Consider the following 20,915-nt stretch of genomic DNA (forward strand, 5'->3'; position numbering starts at 1 on the left):
GAGATCTCTGTTTTGCTTCTGTCCATTTCCACTGTCCCTGCATGTGTTCCCTTCACCTGTGCACCTGATATTGGCTGGTGGCAGGTCTGACACTGGTTGTCATTACAGATTTCTGCACATTTGACTGCAATGTGTACTGGCAAGCTATTCCTATTTGACCTATGCGCCCTTCAGAAATTTGGGGCTTTTGCACTGTTTGGCTTCAGATTGGGCCCTTTAGCCCTTGGGGCTTAATTGTAGGTAGATTCAGCCATCTTTTTGGCAGATCTATCAATTTGTCTTTGTGAGTTCATGCAGTATAGAACCTTGAGGCTCGGACAATTCAATTTGTGCAGTTGAGCTTGTGGATTTGGCTCAGTGCTGGGAACCATTTGGGCATCAAAATTGTAAATTTGTAGTGATAGCCTAGAAGGATTCACTTTCATTTGCAGCTTTTCCTTTATCACATAAACACAATGGCCAACCATGATCGTGTTGTGATTCTTGGAGTAGATGGCAAGCTTGGTCACACCAATTACCCCATGTGTCTTGTGTGATGCGGCAGATACTGCTAGCCAAAAAATTATGGAATATTGTTGCAGCCATGAATGTTAGACCTCCATGCTAATGGTGCTTATTTAGCATATTCTAGCATTGTTGTTGCTTCAGCTCCCACTGCAGAGCAATGCAAATGGGATAGTAGACACATCCAAGCATGGGCATTGATTGCCTTGTCACATAAGAGGGCTTTTATCCTGCATATCAAGACTTGTGAGACAACCATGGTGCATGATCAATTGGCATCTCTATACCTGGTTTGCCATGAAGCCAAGGTAGCTGTTTTGAGGGTCCTGAGATGAATGAAGGGGACAACTGTTGAGAAACACAGATCCTTGAGCAAGGTTTGGCTATGGTAGTTGGATTAGGGGACAAGTGTTGAGAAACACAGATCCTTGAGCAAGGTTTGGCTATGAACAAGAAGCATAATGACTTAGAGTATTACTCAAGTGAATTAGGTTCCAAGATAGATTAGCTTGGACTCATAAATTTCTTGAGTAGACATGGACAATATTGAAAGTACAAAGTAAAATGGCATTCTCATCAAATGATTATCAAGTACATTGCTTTATAATTGCATGATAGTTCCACTTTTCCCTCACTGTGCCTATGGGATACAAGATAGTTCTTCCAAGTGTTGCACGTTCCTTACCTTACTGCTCCATACAAAGAGGCTATCATAGGAGTGTGATTGCATATTTCTCAACACCCCTTCACAATCACAATCATTAAAAAAAACACTGAGTATACAGAGGTTGTCATGTGTAGAACCTTGCTAAGTGTAGACATGGAAAAAACAACCATACAAAGCTAGAGGCAATACAAGGTCTCACTAAGTGTGCAAAGTCTGTAGTGCATAGGTTACATGAGGGTTACAAGGCTTATAATTGGAGCATTAATCCAAGTACATACAAGGCTTTAACAAGTCGGTCTGAATAGTGGGAATAGAACGACTGATGAGGCTTGTCCTCTTGCTCTTGAGTATCTTCTTCTACTTCTTCTTCTTCTTAATGGTCTTCTTCGTCTTTGATAGTTGCAAGGTAGGTCTTCTGTGATCAGTTCCCGGTATCACAAAATTTTTCAATATGCCCAATTCTTTTGCAAAAGTCAGAGAGAATATATTTCTTCCCTTTGTACTTATTGTTGACATAGAGCAGTTGTTCTTTCTTTGAAGTGCTTGCTTCTTCTTTACCTTTGAGTTTCTTCCTTCTTCAAGGAGTGATGCTTTGATGTCTGCCAGCTTTGGATTTGGCATATTAATTAGTGTGTTGGAGAATTACCAAATTGTGAAAGAAGACTCTGAAGCAAGACTCCAATGCATACATCTTCATCCATTTTTAAGTTAATCCCTATAAGTTAAGTTAGTAGACTTTCCTTATAATTAAGGTGAGTTGCAAAGAATATAGTAGCCTTCATATCCAACCTGAGAAACTCAAGCAACAATCCATATTTTGAAGACTTAGATTGAGCACCAAATAGTGTGTCCAACTTTTCCCAAGTAGCATGAGATGTATCACATATGTCTATATGGTGGATATAAATGTCATCAAGCTCAAGCTTGATGATTGCTTGGGCTTTTTCATCATTCTTTTGCCATACTGCTACAAGAGCAGCATCTTTGAGTTTCTCCTCCTGTCCACTAGTTATTGACCATAGACATTTTCTTCATGAGGATTAATTTTATCCTTGTCAGCCATGTATGGAATCTCGTTCCTTTGAAACGGCACGAGATGAATCTTTGCCCATACTAGATATTTAAGCAACAATAAATAACCAACAAGTGAGTTGAAATTGAATGTGTCAAGAGAAACAAAAAGTACTAGTGTCAAAAAGCACTAAATGAGTATCAAAAGATACTATGCTTGTTAAACTTGATGTTGAAATTTTATGCTTGACCTTCGAGTTAAATTCCCTCCTTCCTGATAGCTTGATTATTGCAGTAGATTAGAATGTCGGTGACATGTTTGAGCTAAGAGGAGTGAGAAAATGAAGAGATTTATGAGCTTGAGGTCAAACGGCGGCAATCAAGAGAGATAGAGTGAAAATGGAGTGAAGAGATGAAGTTGCCTTACTACAATCACACTCCTATGCAATCACACTCCTATGATAGCCTCTTTGTATGGAGGCGTAAGGCAAGGAATATGCAACAGCCTAGAAGAATTGTCTTGTATCCCCTTAGGCACAATGAGGGAAAAGTTAAACTATTCTGCAACTATAAAGCAATGTACTTGACAATCATTTGATGAGAATGCTATTGTACTTTGTACTTTCAATATTGTCCATGTCTACTCAAGATTGTGTTTATGAGTCCAAGCTAATTTATCTTGGAATCTAATTCACTTAAGTAATAGAAGTCATCATGCTTCTTGTCCATGAATTCCAACCACCATAGCTAAACCTTGCTCAACGATCCGTGTTTCTCAACACAAGGATGTTTATACCAAACAACATCGCTCGCACTTATAATATTCGCTTATTTACAAGATTTAATAGTTTAAGAAACTAGAAAGAACGAATACTTGAAGTTGAATATGAAAATTATTTAGAAAATCGCAACCATGGATACATAATGAAATGGAAGAAAGTTAAGGGTTGAAGATGGGCATACCCTCCCTCCCCTCGTCCCAAAAAACAAAAAAAACAAAAAAAAACAAAAAAAAACGAAGGAATGTATATTTATTCAATTCCAAGTCCATTAGGGATGAGCGCAATTACAATCAACTTAAGAATAAGGAGAAGTTCTCACTCTCACAAGATCATGTAAAAGATGTACATGCACGCATGTATCACATGCATTGCATGCATACACTTACCATGAAATAAGATAACTAATTTCTTTACAAACTGAGAGTGAGATTGAGAGAAAATAGGCCCTTCTTTATGGTTGATGAGCATTATATTGACATGGCTTTCTTCTTAACCTTGAAGTAAAGTAAGGGCTCGAAAAGGAGGTGTTATAATGAATTTACATGTACACTATCGAGTAAAATGCAATTAGAAAATAGCAAAATTGGGAGTTTTGATGATCGAGAAGCAGAGAATAATGATGGAGATGGCTAGGACCAATTTTTGGGCAATCTTTAACTGTTGTACATGAGCTTACAGTAAGAAAAACTAATATAGAGTGAGAGAAAATGAGATCTTTTTATAGGAAAAAATAAGACTTAATGCAAAGAGGAAAAGTGGATTAGCACAAGATAAGTGTCATACTATATGTCATGAAGTGTGACAAGTGGTGGGACACTTGAAAGCTTATGTGATAAGTGTCCTAACACTTCTTTAAGGCCTCCTTTTGAATTGAGAATTGTCAAGAATAGATATGACCAAATTTAGTAAGCATTGTTAATTTACAAACTTACTATTTTTAGAGATATCATTCCTATTTTTTAAGACTAGCTTTTTTAGGCCAATCCAAGACTCCTAAATTCTAGAATTCCCCGAAAATTTAGGGACCCCCCAGTTTGGGTGAAACCAACCTTCCTTCTTGGCAAGGGTGGTGATGACCTGTTTTGAAACTAATTACAACAAGCATAAAATTCACATAAACTGAGAATGCAAATGTTACCAATTAAACTTAGACAATGGATGCCCTATTGGCCCTAAGAACCAGTGTCCCTTGCAATATTTCCTTAACTTTCATCGCTAAAGGTTGAAGGACACTCAGATCCAACCTAATCTCCTTTAATCTTCCATATATCTTGCTATCTTCAAACCAATTTACCCCTTGGTTTGCTTGGGGATTGGCCTACAATTTGCTACTTCAATGACAAATTATGTCCCAAACTTAATGTTGTCTAGCATGGCTCTTGAAATCCTCTGAAATCCCATATTCCAAATGTTGAATTTTAAGTACTACATCCCAATTTTTTAGCACTCTTCCCAAGGGTGGTTGATAAATCCTAATTTATGCTGTAAATTAGAGTTTACAAAAGCAAAAACATAGCTGTTATTTCACCGAGGCTTGAAAAGGGCTGAAATTTGTTGAGGGATTGCTTCTAGAGGAGAGAAAAAGCTAAGAAGAGAGAAATTTCCAATTTTTGTTACGAGAGTGTTAAAACCAGTCATAGTTGTCCAGTGTAAAATGCATGATATTGTATGGAACGATAAAATATGATACTGAGTGGTATCTTAAGATTTTATAAGATATGGTATAATATTAGTACGAAAACAAAATTAACTTGAAATTTTTCTTTTAAACTACAAATGATAGAATGCATGTTTAAAGTCAAAATAGCATTGCAATTACAAAATAAGATGAATACATGAGGTTACAATCCAAAATTGGTATATGCTAGGCCTTGGCAATTGCATGCACAAAATGTGGTACCACATTGTATAGTGATAGATCATAGATAGAAGTGTCACTCATACTTATCCTCATTGATTAAGACTGTCATCATCATCAAATGATAGCTCCTTAGGCAATAGCTGTGTAGGCAAGGGAGAGATGTCATCATGAGACATGGAATTGGAGCTACTAGAGCCCTGCCTCATATATCTCTACAAACCACTCAAACCACCCCTCACTGCTATTGAAGGGTACCAAATGACCACGCACTTATTGCTACATACTCTAACTCCTTGCCCATGAGCACGCTGATTTGCAAGTGTCATGAGTGTCAACTTCCATGAACTCTCTATAGAGCTCCGCAAGATCAACTCCTTGTCCTCATCAACCTCCTGATGCATGCTCAGAAGAGTGTCGTCTGTCACCTTGAGATATCAACATTCACCTACACAATGCACATAAAGATTGAAAATACTAAATTGTAAAGTATAAAGTTAAAACTTGACTTATCATTTTAAATTTATGAATCTTGACTTATGGTTAAGTATTACCTGCTTTGGACTACCCATACTAAGCATGGCCCTAATTATGCACACATTTGTAGGCAATAGACTAGCCGCTCTAACTGTCATGTGCTAAGTTCATTGCAAATCTACATGTGTGTGAGAGAATGGGCAATCTAGTTTCTCTCGCATACACCCGAAGAGCAATCATGGGCAAGGAGTCTCATGGCCAAGGGCTAAATATGTATCCAAAATTCTGCCACCACAAGCGAGGCTTCACAAGTGACTCTCTCCTCCAACGAGTGGGAGAAGCAAATGCGACATACCCTCTCTGATTTGCATAGTAACCAAGCTCCTCTAACACTACATTATGGTCATTCATGGGCACCACACAAGTTAAATATGCAAGCTAGTCTAATCAAAGCTATCTATCATCCATGATTGTTGGCGACTTATAGATTGGATGTACCAAAGCTGCAAAACTATGGATGGTCTTATATATCCATACCCATCTCCTCTCTGCTATCTCTAGAAGGTGTGCACACTATGTCTCTATGATCACAATACAAGCCCGCAACTTCACCAATGCTGCTCTAAAGAAGTGAACGAGAAGGCCCATGGTGGACCCTCGCAATCACTCATACACAACACCCTATAAAAGGGAGTCACAACAATCACAATAGCACACACCTTTTGCCAAAACTGCTCATTGAGATACAAGCATTGCATGGATTTGGGCTCCTCTATCTCGTACTCATCCCACTCATTCCATAGAGTGCACACCACTATCTAGCGAAGGGTGGGGGTGGACCGCACCTCATAAAGGCGCTCCAATAACAACCACATGAAAAAGAATCTAGTTGAAGAAGTTTTTCAGCAGCCTAATCCTCTACTTGTCTTTCATCAGCTGAGCAAACATTGTCCACCATGCCCAAAACACTAGTCACATTGTGAAAAGTTGACAGGGTCATCTTGCCACAAAAATACATTGGCCCATGACAGCGGCTACCCTAGTCTTCACCCTAATCTTCTGTCTAATTCAGCCAGCCTACCCTGACAAGTCAATATCCTCCTCACGAGTCATCAATCCTTGTCTCCTGTGCCAAAAAGCTTCCTGTCTCCTTGTGGCCATTGCAAGCAACAATACATCTCCAATAGAGAAGAGACCTATCCCGGTGTGCAAGATAAAGAAATCTGTCCTACATTTCTTAGAAACCCACTGATGAATAGGCTGACAATCATCTGTCCTCCTCTAAGCCCCTGCAATCTCTACCTCTAAACATTTGGAGGACGTCAAGAAATCTCCCACAGTGCTAGCAACCTCTAACTAAAATGTTTCCTATGACAGGTGTAATATTTTACCAAGAGTGTGTTCGGTCTGAGAATTGACCTGGTTGTTGAAAAGAAGGGCTCCATCTGCCTCTCTTGATTAACAGATTCAACGTATATGATTGGGCTTGTGACAGAGGTGGTCTCATTTGCATAGTTCTTGACACCATGCTCAAATCATCCTTTAGTGCCGCTGTTGTTTGAGAGCACCACAGGGAAGACTGGAGTAATCAGGACTCCTGATCACCTCTCCCATGAGTATGAGCTCAGAACAGGCATGCAACTAGCACTTAGACGAGAGTGTGAAGGAAATCAGCACCTCTGGATGGAGGCTGCAATGAAAATCCACACATGTGATACAAATTCATAACACTCTTATTGACTATAAAGCCAAATTGGATTGTCTATTCAGGTGCTAGCCACTATCTTTAATAAGATAGGTTTGAGAGTGATTATCATCAAACAAGTGTAGGAAAAGCAAATGTACAAAAACTGCATTCAAAATCAAATTTAAGCATTCTATATTTATCGTCATGCCTTGCAAGTGGTCTTATGTAAAGCATGCTTCAAAATACAACAGAGAGAAGCCATAAGATTGAGGAATCTTTTGATACACACACAGATCTTTCATAGCCGACTCTAAGTCATATAATCTTCATATTTTCATACGAAACCATGCCAAATACGTTACAGGAAATCCAACTTGGAAGTTCAAACATACCGCATCAAGGATCCTAAATGAAAGCCTTTTATTTGGGAATATGACCTGCAAGAAAGTAAGAAGTATGAAATCAAGGATGATGTTCTGTGAATACAAGCTGAAACTTGCAAAAACAAAGCTCCTATTTCAACATAATGAATGCATTGATGCACTATAATCATGTTTGATAGAAGGAATTTGAATCTTGTCAAATCATAGATGAAAAGCTGAGCCGCCTGCAACAATGCTTGTTTCTCAACTGTCATGCGCACACATAAGTCTGAAGCATATTGATTCATTTCCTGTTACTAACTGTGGCTCTGCACAATGAGCATTGAACAGCACATGCAAGAAAACCTTGAGATCAGGTATTGGAATTTTGCCATAGATCTTCAAAGTAAGATTCCGAATAACTTCTCTTTCATCATCAATCTTCACAGTATTTGGTGCATTGTACAGCAAAACTAGCTCCTTAAATGCAGGTTCCTGCAAACGAAAGACCATCAATTACAACAACTGTTCCAAGTTAAAAGAACCAAAGATGTCCACAACCAAAGCATCAGACACATAATGTAACAGATCCTCAAGATCCCTCTTAATTTTTTATTCTAATAATCACGTTGTTATAGTGACAAAGTGAGCCTTCCAAGTTGTGTAAATATAACAGGTATGATTTTTAACATTTGTAAGCAAAACAAAGATCCACTATACCCTCCTCCTTCCATCAACTTCAGTAGCACTTTCATTTGAGTACCTCAATTGGCACAAATTATGTACTACTGTACTTTAACTGATGACTCCTTTTGACAGGTAACTAAATATTTTCACATGCTTGAAGAGGTTGAATGTTGACAGCAATTTCATAGAGCAGGAAAAACTGCTGATTTTGGCTGGCATATTACTTCAAAGTTTCTCTATAAGTCAGACGTCACAAATACTTGAGCAAATAGCAGCTCCTGATGCTGGAGTGACCTCCATGAGTTGTCTGTCTAAGATACTGGAAACAGGTCAGAACCTTTAAATTGCTGAACAGCATCCATATCCGGATATGATAAGAAAAGCTACACTAAAATGGGTAGTCTGAGTTTTGATGATCCGATAAGAACTCTTTGCAATTAATAAGAATTAACAGAAGAGTGACCAAAAATGCTCATCAAAAGTGAATCACTCGTGCAAACAGTAGCTCCTGATGCTTGGTCGACCTTCGTGAGTTCTCTGTCAAACACATCAAAAACAGGTCAGAGACTTCAAATTGCAATAATGGCAGCCACACCTGGATGTGCTCATTCCACATTACACCTAATGTTTGAGACTGCAAATAAAGCTAGCCCAATCCTTGACAATAGAATTAAGCTAGCCCATGAACAATGTGAAAGTTTTTGAAGTAATCGAATCAAAGCACATGAGATAGTTTGAAGTTATCGGCATCTTTGTGTGACACAGAAAAACATAAATTAGTATATAAGTCTCAGCCGCTTACAGCAAATTACAAAAATGGGTAGATGATGAGAGTTTGGAGGACAGACTTTTGCACATAGACTTGGACATAGCCAACTACAAAGGAGCTCAACTCCTACAAGTTGCATCCTTGAAGAAATTTATTATTTGCATAATTTCTTGATGCATATAGGACTCTAAATCAGGTGGTTTATGTAATTGACCAGCGATACCATTCTTCTAACATTTTCTTGGTCAGATAATATGTGTTCCTTCCCATGCAAAATGTCTTACCATAATTGTCTAGACTTTGTAGCTGCCTTTGCTAGTCTCTCATGGATTCATCAAAACATTACCATATTTGAGATAGTTATCTCTGTTTTGGATGAGTTCAGCGTCATGAAGATGGGTTCCTATTGTCACACTTTCCTCCAAGATGTTCATGATGCCCTATCTGCAGGATACAAACATGTGGGAAGGAGTGCAAGAAACACCAAACGCTGATCACCAGAGTGTTAGGGAATCAAGGCAACAACAAGAGAGATGTTTGCTAATGTAGACGGCCTGTTGGACAGCAAAAATGTAGGTACTGCAGCAGTTGCCCAATGCTCTCTCTGTTTGTCTTTGTGTTTGAGTTTTGAGTTTTTGCGTTTTGCATTTTGTGCTTTGTGTTTAGGGTTTGAGTTTTGCTTGTCTCTGTCTAGTTCTTTGTGTTTCAGTCTTGGTCATACATACTGTGCTTCCTTAGTGCAAACCCTAGCATATCTTCATAATTTGCATACCATGCCCTAGGCTATTTTCATGCAAGCCTATATCTTCCTTTGTCATTTGACATTATTGATGTCATTGCCTCATTAATGGCCAATCAAATGTCAAGCATCTACCCAAACATTTTTGTAGATTCCATGACAAACCTGAATACAAGTCGCATCATCACTATTTCAACTCTTCGAAGTTTCTAGGTCAAATTTAAATTCTTTTTTAGAGTCTAAACTTTAAGAAACCTAAGTCAAAAAGCAGTCTTTTCTCAAAGAAGAGAGAAGGAAAGGTTCCATTGAGCTACATATTGGAAAGACAGTGCATGAAATACGTCCGATTTATGTACTGTCTTTCATCCAACCATGCACTGTCTTTCCAATATTTCATCCAACCATGCACGAAATACGTCCGATTTATTTCATGTGAGATACGTCCAATTTTTCCTTGTTACTGAAGCCTCCAAAGGTTTTAGAGAACTGCAACTTGTTGTCCAAGTTGCAAAGGATTGCATGTCAAAGAGTACGACAAACTCAATATCTCTATCCAAAACAATGTCTTGTGAAACACATCACTAATGAATAGTTTGGCAATATCAAATCCTGATTGCATGGACATTTTCACTGCAAGGGATGAGGGGACAAGGTAGCATTGTAACTATCTGCAATGGTTGACTGTTGATGCTGCATCCTGAAGTCTCTTTCTTTGGAAGGTTTGCCTAGCTGCTGACGAGGATCAGATTTCCAAGCATGATCATGGTATCCTCTAACACAATAGGCCAGCACCTTCTATATCAAGATTTGTTGGTCTATGTGCTGTCTACCAAAATCTCCGGTGGGCATCACTCCAACACTGCATTGCTCTACCCTTCCACATTTCAAACACTCTTACATTCATTTACAGCATGCCCAAGGGTAGAGCAATGCATTGTCAGAGACTGACATCCACCAAAGACACATCTCAAGTGTTTTGACCACCAATCGGAGTGTCAGAGTGCAAGAAACACCAAATGCTAATCACCAGAGTGTCAAGGAACTGAGGCAACAATGGGAAAGCTGTTTGCTAATGTAGCACCAAAAATGCAGATACTACAGCAGCCGCCCAATGGTAGAGATGGCAATACCTTGTTGCCTAGCACCAGATGTTGAAAACACATGCTAATCAGGTGCTATGATAATGTAGCAGATGGAGACCTCCAAACAACAAGGTGATTGTTGAAAACACGCTTGGATAGTGATGGCATGTAGTTAGTGATGGCTAGACAACAGCGGTTGGTGGGGGTTGATGGCTGAAATCTGTGCGGTAAAGTGAGAAACCTGCACAAAAGGATGGGACTAAATGGTGGGCAGCCTATCTATTTATAGATGTTGAAGGGTACCCCAAAAAATTAGGGTTTTGGGAAACTACTGAAACTCTCCAAACCGCACACCAAATTTTTGTTTTCCATTAATTAAGAGTATTTTGGGGATGTTTAAAAATACTAATCAGCTGTAAAATGTATTTTAGCTCAACACCCCCTCTCAAGCCCAAAACTAAGCCTAAAAGGGAAGAACAGCGATGTTTACCCCTAGGCATCCCATCCAAAGCAACAAGGGCATCGAACAAAGGATGCACAACAGCTGCCCAATGACCTACCAAGACTACAGAGGCGATGTTTATGTTACCAAGGGAGTCCAAGTAGTCACCCCAGAGAGGATAGGGCAAGGCATCGAACAAAGGGTGTAGGCCGACTGCCCAACGGCCTACCAAGCCCTATAAAGGTGGATAGAACCACATTGAACTTTTTTCTTAGGGTGGGGAGGTTTGTTGGAAACTAAATTTTAGGGGTGGCAGTCATCAATGAAGTAACAGTGACCCAGAAGACAGGAGTAGGGATGGTACACCCAACACATTACAAAACAATCATAGTCACCAAAAAATATGTTTCGTCCTTGCGAAACGTGAAACCCCCAAAGCGTTTCGTTTCATTTCGTGAAACGAAAATTTTAAGCTTTAATTTGTTAATTGAAAAAAAGGCTATCCTGGGATTATACAAAACATTGAAACATTACTTTTTCTCCACTTTTTCTCCAACTTCACGAGTCTCTTTCCTCTGTTTCCTCTCACGGTAGATCAGCAGCCCATTCGAAGTGTAGCCACCTCCTCGATTGCTTTTTCCTTCTCCTCCATTTCCTACTCCATCCCTCTCTGCTCCTTTATCTACTCTTCTTTCTTCTCTTTCCCCCCATTTATCTACTCTACTCCTCTTTCTTCTCTTTCTCCATCTCTCTCTCCTCTTTCATCTGCCTTAAGGCTTGAGCCCTGAACTTGGATCTTCATGGCTCCTCACAAAGCTTATACCTGAGATATTTGGGAAGATACCTTGTTTGTCCATCGCTATGGAACATCTGGAATCAGACTTGTAGTTTGCAAGTTTTCTGGAGACACATTGTGAGGGAGTTCCACTAAAAAAAGAGTGCATTTCAGATGGACCGTGAGGAAGGGTGGACATAGCTATAGGAGAGTACTCAAGGATATTTTCTTGGCACATGGTGGCACAAAAAAAAATTGACCAAGGTGCAATCGCTCCTAAAAAGGCCGCTAAGCTCACAACAAATTGAAGAAGAATGGAAACGAGCAAAGAGAAATCACACAAGTGGAGGTGGAAACTCAAGTCGAGCAAGGCGGAATGATGAGGAGGACGCTCCAAGTGCTTCCAATGTGCCAACAAGTACACAAGCATCGCGGCCATGGATAGCGCAATTGGTGTGGCTTCACCAGTAGATTCCACCACATAGATCATGAGGTAACATGTACACATCATACTAGTTTTTTTCTTGTTGGTGAGAGCACTCCTCTTGTTGGTGAAGGCACATCTCTACTCACTGTACCCTCACAAGGCTTAGCAAGCAAATTAAGAAATAGAGATAATGAAGGCAATCAAAGCACATTGCAAGCGCGCGTTGCTCCAAGACTCGAGCAATAGGCTTAGGTTATAGAGCATAGATTCTTCTATCAATGCAACCTTGCATTCAACATTACTTGAGTATCGGCTTATATCAGGGTCTACAATGCATGGGTTGCCAGAACTGCAACAGGAGCTACTAGCTTACATCCGGTTAGCTCGAAGTCTCTAAGGACCGTTCATTTAGATGGTTAAGTGACTTACACTCAAAGCGTGCTGACTAGATTAAAGTCATGTTTGCATTGATATGGCTGCAGCATTGTATTTGATGGATGGAGTGATAGAGTAAGTTAAAAATTGTACTTACTCTATCTTTTTCTAATAATTAACATAATACATCATACATGTTGCTTTTTCTATTCCTAATTTTTATATACATGAACTTGATAACTAGCAGTTAGTAGTTACTAATGACAATTATTGTCTCTTAACACTCATAGAGACGCTAGTACATTATAAATATCTTCGTTTCATGTTGTGCCAATACTACATTGTTGCATGTGGAGGATACTTCAACCCTTGGCTTAAGCATTACTGGGTAGTGGATTTACTCCAATATCAAGAGGGCCATACATGAGATTGGGGTGCAACCTATGGTCCAAGTCAAATAATGACTAAAATTGTGCCAAGATGGGTGAGTATATTGAGAGGGACTATCCAACTATTATGTGGACTCTATGCATCTCACACTCACTCGATCTCATGATGAAGGACGTGACAAAACTTCCTTGGGTAGAGCCAACCTTGGAGAAAGCCTTATGCATAATCAATTTCATCACTCGCAAGTCTTTGGCTTTGGCTCTATTCAAAAGTGTTTGCCACTACAACCTTGTGAAGCCGGCAAAGACATATTTTGGCTATTTATTTATTGTGCTTCATTGATAAGTAATCATTTATAATTTTCATTAAATATTATAATTATGTTGCATGATGCATCTGCCATCAACATGCACACTAAAATTTGGCACAACACAAATGTTTCAACTTTTCAAGTATTTTAAGTCTTATTTTTTATTTATGTGTTTATTAAGATGCAAACAAAAGATTCTCTTCGTCGATACATATGCAATGAGGAGTGGAATACATGGAGTGGGAGTCAAACAGTCAAAGCACGAGAAATAACAACTTATATCTTAAGTAATGGGTTTTGGGATGAGATGAAGACTATCAAATCAATACTCAGAAATACTCAGAACTGTCTTATGCGCAAGGCCAACAACTCCTCTCAATTCAACTCCTCTTCCCAAGGTAGCACATTCCATGTGAGTGTCATCTCTTCTATTGGCATGATAGGCTTTTGACCATACATCAATTCAACAAGCATATATCCTGTAACAACACTATGAGTTGTTCTATCAGTCCACAAAGCATAAGGGAGCAATCGTGGACCACTTTCTCTCCACATGCTTTTGCCAATGCCTTCACAATAGGCGGATGACCTCTTTCACTTTTGCCATTTCCTTCAAGGTTATAAACTGAAGTTAAAGCAAGCTTTATCCCCAACTGTGCAAAGAAATCATGAGCTTCATCTGCATCCAATTCACCCCTATCTGCAGTAATTTTTTCCACACAACCATAACGGCAAAAGATCTCTTCTAAGAGAAAAGTACACACAGCATTTGTTGTCTTAGTGCGTAGAGCTCTCCCTTCCACTTGATTAATCAAGTCTTCATGGGCAAGTACAAGATATCTCATTTGCCAAAGACCTGTAGGCATCATGACTAAATCCACCACCCACTTAAAATGAAGAGACAATGGATATGTGGGCTGCAATCCATCCGGATGTCTCACAGACGAATACATTTGACATGTCGTACATGTTTTCACAAAGTGAGCAACATCCTTATACATATTCTGCCACCAATATCTTTCTTTGATCTTTGCAAAAATACCCCAAACACCTCTATGGCCAACCCACAAGCTTTCATGAAATTCTTGCATAACATTTACTTGTGAAGCTCTGTCACCCAAAACTCACAATGGCATATCTTGTTTCTTTTTAGCATGCTTCCATAAGTATCCATCTTTAAAGAAAAATCCATTGGCTTTCCTCTTGATCTTCTTAAACTCCTCATCTGATCATTCATCTCTCTTTGTTAATGTGCTGAGATATTGACCAATTCTCAGTCATTCTCCTACATATTTGTCTTCCAGAAACACTTCTACACAAGATACAAAACATCTAAAGTGTCTTCTCTTTGCTGTCCAAGCTTCTATTAGTACTGTAGCACCTCCTTGCATTACTAAATTCACTCTTACAACATCATTTTCAGCCGCAAGAAAGTCATCTTCTTCCTCCTCATCCATAATCCCATCTTCACTCTCATAGCGTGCCCAAGATAACACGTCTGCCATTGGGTTATCTCTTCCTGCAATATGTTGAAATTCAGGGTTCAAAGATTTGATGTATGCAATCCACCAAAGCATAGTAATATCTAGGGTAGCACAAGTAGAAATCATACCCAATACCAGCAAACAATTGGTCTCAATGACTACACGAGCACCCGTAAAATACTTCTTATCACATTTAAGTGATGTCACAATTCCCCATAATTCTCATTTTACCTATGGATACCTTCTCTGTCGTTCAGTCAATACTTTGGCACCAAAGCGAATTGCATATCTTTGTCCTTCCTCATCATCTTGCCCAATTGCCCATCCAATCCTGACTGGGCTTGTATCAACGATAATAATAATAGGCTTTCCATGTGAATAATCAGCCTTTCTCAATGTAGGAGCAAATTTTAAGAGCTGCTTTAATTTCTTCATTGCTTTCTGATGCTTCCTTTCCCAATGAAATATCTAACCTTTCCTTAGAAGCTTATATAGAGCATTGTATCTTGTGTAGAAGTGTTTTTGGAAGACAAATATGTAGGAGAATAGCTGAGAATTAGTCAATACCTTAGTACATTAACAAAGAGAGATGAATTATCAGATGAGGAGTTTAAGAAGATCAAGAGGAAAGCCAATGGGTTTTTCTTTAAAGATTGATACTTATGGAAGCATGCTAAAAAGAAACAAGATATGCCGTTGCGAGTTTTGGGTGACAGAGCTTCACAACTAAATGTTATGCAAGAATTTCATGAAAGCTTGTGGGTTGGCCATAGAGGTATTTGGGGTATTTTTGCAAATATCAAAGAAAGATATTGGTGGCAGGGTATGTATAAGGATGTTGCTCACTTTGTGAAAACATGTACGACATGTCAAATGCATTCATCTGTGAGACATCCGGATGGATTGCAGCCCACATATCCATTGTCTCTTCATTTTAAGTGGGTGGTGGATTTAGTCACGATGTCTACAGGTCTTTGGCAAATGAGATATCTTGTACTTGCCCGTGAAGAATTGACTAATCAAGTGGAAGGAAGAGCTCTACGTACTAAGACAACAAATGCCGTGTATATTTTTCTCTTAGAAGAGATCTTTTGCGGTTATGGTTGTGTGGAAAAAATTACTGCAGATAGGGGTAAACTGGATGCAAATGAAGCTTATGATTTCTTTGCACAGTTGGGGATAAAGCTTGCTTTAACTTCAGTTTATAACCTTGAAGGAAATGGCAAAAGTGAAAGAGGTCATCCGTCTATTGTGAAGGCATTGGCAAAAGCATGTGGAGAGAAAGTAAAAGAGTGGCCACGATTGCTCCCTTATGCTTTGTGGGCTAATAGAACAACTCATAGTATTGTTACAGGATATATACCTGTTGAATTGATGTATGGTCAAAAACCTATCATGCCAATAGAAGAGATGACACTCACATGGAATGTGCTACCTTGGGAAGAGGAGTTGAATCAAGAGGAGTTGTTGGCCTTGCACATTAGACAGTTCTGAGTATTTTTTATGAGATGAGATGAAGCACAATTAATCGAATCAATATGTATTGACAAAACCTAGAATCCCTTGTCTGGCACTACTCAGAAGCAATCTCCAAGCATTAGATCTCCTGGAGCTCCCTTGTAGACCTAAAACATGTATCAAAACAACAGCTTCGTCTCTGCTTGTCGGAACCCAAATCCAATGGCTCCATTGGCTTCGAAAGGGGGGTAAAACCGTAGAACACCTGATCCAAAATCTCCTAGTTTACTCCTTATTCCAGTTCAAAGTGTTGTTTTCAGCCTGTCAACTGCGATCGCAACGCGCGTAATTTCGCCCATCTTTCTTTTTTACGAAAAATCCCCAAAACTGGCTAAAAAAGCAACTTGCTTTTTGCATGCCATCCTAATCTAAAAGCTTTTCTAACTTTTTAGGATTTTTACAATAAATAATATCAAAAATAGGCTAAAATTGTCCAAAATTTTAGTATTTTTGGACCATCCATGCCACGAACACTAACACTAATGACTCAAATCACATTGACTCTCTACATCAATAAGAAAGTCGGATGATGATGCACTCCAGATTTTTTCACACAGTGCCCGCGTAGTGGCACGACACTGGCATGTGGGAAATGGATGAACCAAAAACGTTTCCCCAAGACAAAATGCCACATGGCAACCATTTCCCCAAAGGGAAAATGTTACGGCTGGGAGAACACATTTCAGGCCTGTCTCCTCATGTTTCAGTGTTTTGGGTCCTCCCAAGGGGCGTTTTGAGGTGTTTCTAGCTTCTATGCATGAGATACAACACAAGCCATATTCACAACAAAGAACATAAAAGGAATGGACATCAAACTCACCTCCATACCATAGGATCGAACAGGCTCACCCTTGACCTTGGGAACTAGCAACAAACTGAGTTAAACTAAATCCCAATAGTTGGCATCCCATACCACCATCACACACCATCCTAGGGTACAGATGCATTGGCCTGCAAGCCAAGAGTCTGAGAGTGGTGATCATGCAATAATGTACACAATAGGGTCTTGAGTTCAATAAATAGGACTTAGCTGCCCTAACCCTTAAGTTCCCGTGCTTCATTCACATTGAGTCACTTCATGACCACTGTGACCAATGCTACTAGCACCCATCCAGATCTCCAAGGATGCAACACCATGTCTCCTCTTGAAAGCCTCCTCTCTAAAGGAGAAACTGACATGTACAAGCTCTCATCCAAAACTCTAGCTGCCTACCCAACTAATAAAGGTCTAGACGCCCAAATCTGTGTGACTAACTCTCTTAGATCCTTGCCATGGGATAAGTGGTTTGGAATCATGACACTTGAGTTGAACCCTGAATCTCTCAAAAAGAGCTAGTTAAACAAGTGAATGGTCTAAGAAAGTAGTGTGAGAACAAGATGCCCTGGTCTTGTACTTCTTGCATTCACTACTCTCCAACATAGACACAAACTCTTGCCTTGATCTTTTTCCTACCACAGCTACCACCTCGTAAGTTTAGCTGCCCTAAAAGAAATTTCCCACAACATAGGGATATCCTGTCTACTAAGTGGCAGTGCTCCTATACATGAGAAACTGATTGATCCTCCCACTAGTGCTCTATGTAGGTCCTATCCCAAAAGGCTCTAGCCTTATATCTGGAAAGTTGTCCACTGAAACCTCATGTGTTCCATAAGAGGATCCTCATAGGGAGTGTCTTGAGTCTTTGGAACCTAGGGGGTCGCTGCTGTAAAGAAATGGTGAAGCATCTCTGGCTCCTGGGGGCCCACTCGTGTAAAGAAACAGTGTGGCAAACACAGAAACACAGAATGTACAATAATATGTAGAACACAATCTGTAGAATGGTTGAGACTAGAACAAAACTCGAGGCAGGCATGTGAGGGACACATCAACATCTGGTAAGAGATGGGAATCATTTGGAAAAGGGACCTGACATCCTTGTCAATTGACCATGGACCGAACATGCACAGTCAGCAAGCCTCTACAAGACGCCTCTCCTACAGCAAACGGATTCTCCCAAAGACTCTCTCTCTCTCTCTCTCTCTCTCTCTCTCTCTCTCTCCTGCCCTTGACAGCTGACTATGGTTTGCAAGAGATAGTGCAAACGTTGCAAGATGCTGAAGATGGTATCTAAGTCAAACCCAAGATTTGCAGCCATTGACTAGCCCTCCACCCATTTTAGAGTCCATGTAAAACAGGCATCAATCTTGAGGACGGAAGCTCCCGACCGACATATCACTGCCCACACCCCCGCCATCGCAACCGTCGAACCCCCTTCCCCCGCTGACTGGTGTCCCCCCTTCTCGGCACTACGCTGTCCCACCCCCTCCTCACCACCACGCTGGGCCGGAGCCTCTCCTTCTCGCCATTACGCTGCCCCCCCCGCCTTGTGGCCCCCCGCCGCCTGCCTCTTCTGCACCGTCTCCTGTCCCCCCCCCCCCAGGGCGCCTACACCCCCTTTGCAGGGTGACCCCTGCCCACCTGCAACCATCCACGCTGCCCCCTTCCCTCCCTGTCCTGGTTTTTTCTCCCGCGCTGCCCCAGGCAGATGTTCCAGGCCCTCCACACTCAGCGATGCCACTCAGCCCCCCCACACACGCGTTGGCTTCACCCTGTGGATTCAGCCCCCCAACCGTGCAGCTCCAGCCTAAAGCAATCACCCGTGGTGCCCGGTGCCTCCACCGCCATCAAAATAGAAACCCCCCCCCCCCCCCGCGGTTGCTCCCTCCACTTGCAGCAACAACACCCCCTCCTCCGGCAGTACAACAATGTGTTTGGTAGGTTCTCAGAAGGGATGCGCAATGGAAACCTCTGGTCAGACGTTGGTACATTCTGCGAGTGCCCCCAATCAAACACCTTGCGTGTAGTCCTCTCTGAGGAACAACTCTTCGCAGTCCATGCCACAGAGCTAGAGCTAAAAGAAACAGCGATCTTAGGTCATAGGATACTCCCCATCCAGGGCTCATCTTCAAGATTGGTTTCACTCCACGTTGCACATTGGCACGGCGCAAATCCTGGAGGCGATTCTCTTGGGGCAAGGGATCTTCATGGTACGACTTACCTCGGCAAACGTAGCCCAAGAGTTAGTGGCCAGTTCACCCTATGCCTCCACGAAGGGGGTCATTTACATGGTCCCTTGGTACAGTGGTTTCACACTGGAGGCATTCACGCTCCATAACAGTTTCCTTAGACACCCGGTCACCCTACTCTTCCCCAGAGTGGCAATAGAGTATCGTTAGCTTGTGGAAGACTTTGGACGACTCTTCAATACTGTCCTTCCTGCCTCATTTGCAGACGCAGTGACAACCACAGGAGTCCCAAAGGTACAGGTGGCAGTGAAAAAGAGACAAAGAACATACCACAGTTTCTAGAGATTGAGGCAGGCAAACACTCCTTTAGGCAGCAAGTTATTGTGACGGGGCAACACAGGCAATGCCTGCGTTGCCATGACTTTGGGCATCTAGCAGTAGAGTGCACGTGCTTGGAGCCAAGGCAGCTTCGTTGACAGGCCCACAAGTGGATGCGGACGGCTTCACACGGGTCTAGAGACGACAGAGAGGAAGACGGCAGGGGCCGTAGCCAGCAAACCCTCAGACACAGCCACGGCAGCACGAAGCAGGAGAGCGAGTGTCGCCCCCCCGGCAGAACACCACGAGGCCCCCCCTCCTCGCCCCACCTGGCAGGACCACAGGCCTACACATCCACCCCCCACAGAAACGTCATAGGCAACCTCACTCGAGGGCCCACATCCCCCACCCCCTCACCCCCCCCTCCCCACGGCTCCCCCCCCCCCCTAATCCTAGCCCACAGCCCCTACCCTCCAGAGCTACTGGCCCTCCCCCACACCCGCTATATGCCTTCGACCATCCCACCATCCTTCGATCCTCCCCCTCTCCACCATGCCCCCTGCCGACCAGTACCCCTAATCCCCACCCACCACAAGCGATCCACCCTCACCCATCCCCCCCCTCCCCACAGGAGGTGAGGATCCCCATACATCGACATCCTCCACTCACTGGCGTTGTAGCCCCCCCCCCCCCACACAGCCACCAACTCTTCTGTCCATGCCGCCCATCACACTTTCCCCAGACAGGCGCAACTGCTACCACAGGAGTTCTTTCGCAGGCCATGGTCTTACCTTAGAGTTGTGGAGCACGGAGAGTTTCCACTACCCCTAGAGGTGGGAATCTTCGTGGTGCGCAAGTCAAGGAGCAGCAAGGTTCATCTATTGGCACCACCGGATGGACCAAACTACGCCTTCTTCCTTCAAATGTCTCAAACAGGAGATTGAACATCGACCTAGACAGAGCCAGGTGGCAAATCACATCTCCCAGTGGATGGGAGAAGGTGGATTGACACTCTTCTCCCAGTAGTGGCCAGGTTGCATGATGGACATTAACTAGTGGACTGGGGCTGAGGTCCCACATCTGAACATTATCTTTCAAGCCCCTCCATAGTAGTGGAGAGCCCCAATGGATGTGATCGAGTGGCCCCTGGCCCAGACGGCCCGTTTCTACCAATACACAGAGTCTCGCCTCTTAGCTTAGCTCATAGATGCTTTGGTGGTACCACCAGGCACATCCATCACCCCC

The 20,915-nt window shown here is 41.8% G+C and overlaps 1 protein-coding gene across 6 annotated transcripts in view; it reads right to left on the reverse strand.

The window, feature by feature from the left end:
* Positions 1 to 20,915, reverse strand: part of LOC148020783 (DUF3754 family protein, putative (DUF3754)) — a 127,179-nt gene that overhangs the window by 18,463 nt on the left and 87,801 nt on the right. For all 6 annotated transcript variants that reach the window (XR_015694632.1, XM_087698595.1, XM_087698594.1 and 3 more), the window contains exons 7-8: positions 7,715 to 7,843; positions 7,379 to 7,423 (exon numbers count right to left, since the gene is read on the reverse strand). Coding sequence is in view for 5 of the 6 variants with exons in the window: in XM_087698595.1 (XP_087554721.1) it covers positions 7,379 to 7,423; positions 7,715 to 7,843 (174 nt within the window). In the remaining variant the exon portion in view is untranslated. The remainder of the gene's footprint in view (positions 1 to 7,378; positions 7,424 to 7,714; positions 7,844 to 20,915) is intronic.

This window comes from Lygodium microphyllum, chromosome 18 (genome assembly GCF_053477565.2).
Source record: "Lygodium microphyllum isolate KBCC chromosome 18, Lygodium_microphyllum_v1.1.10, whole genome shotgun sequence".
Taxonomy (NCBI): Eukaryota; Viridiplantae; Streptophyta; class Polypodiopsida; order Schizaeales; family Lygodiaceae; genus Lygodium; species Lygodium microphyllum.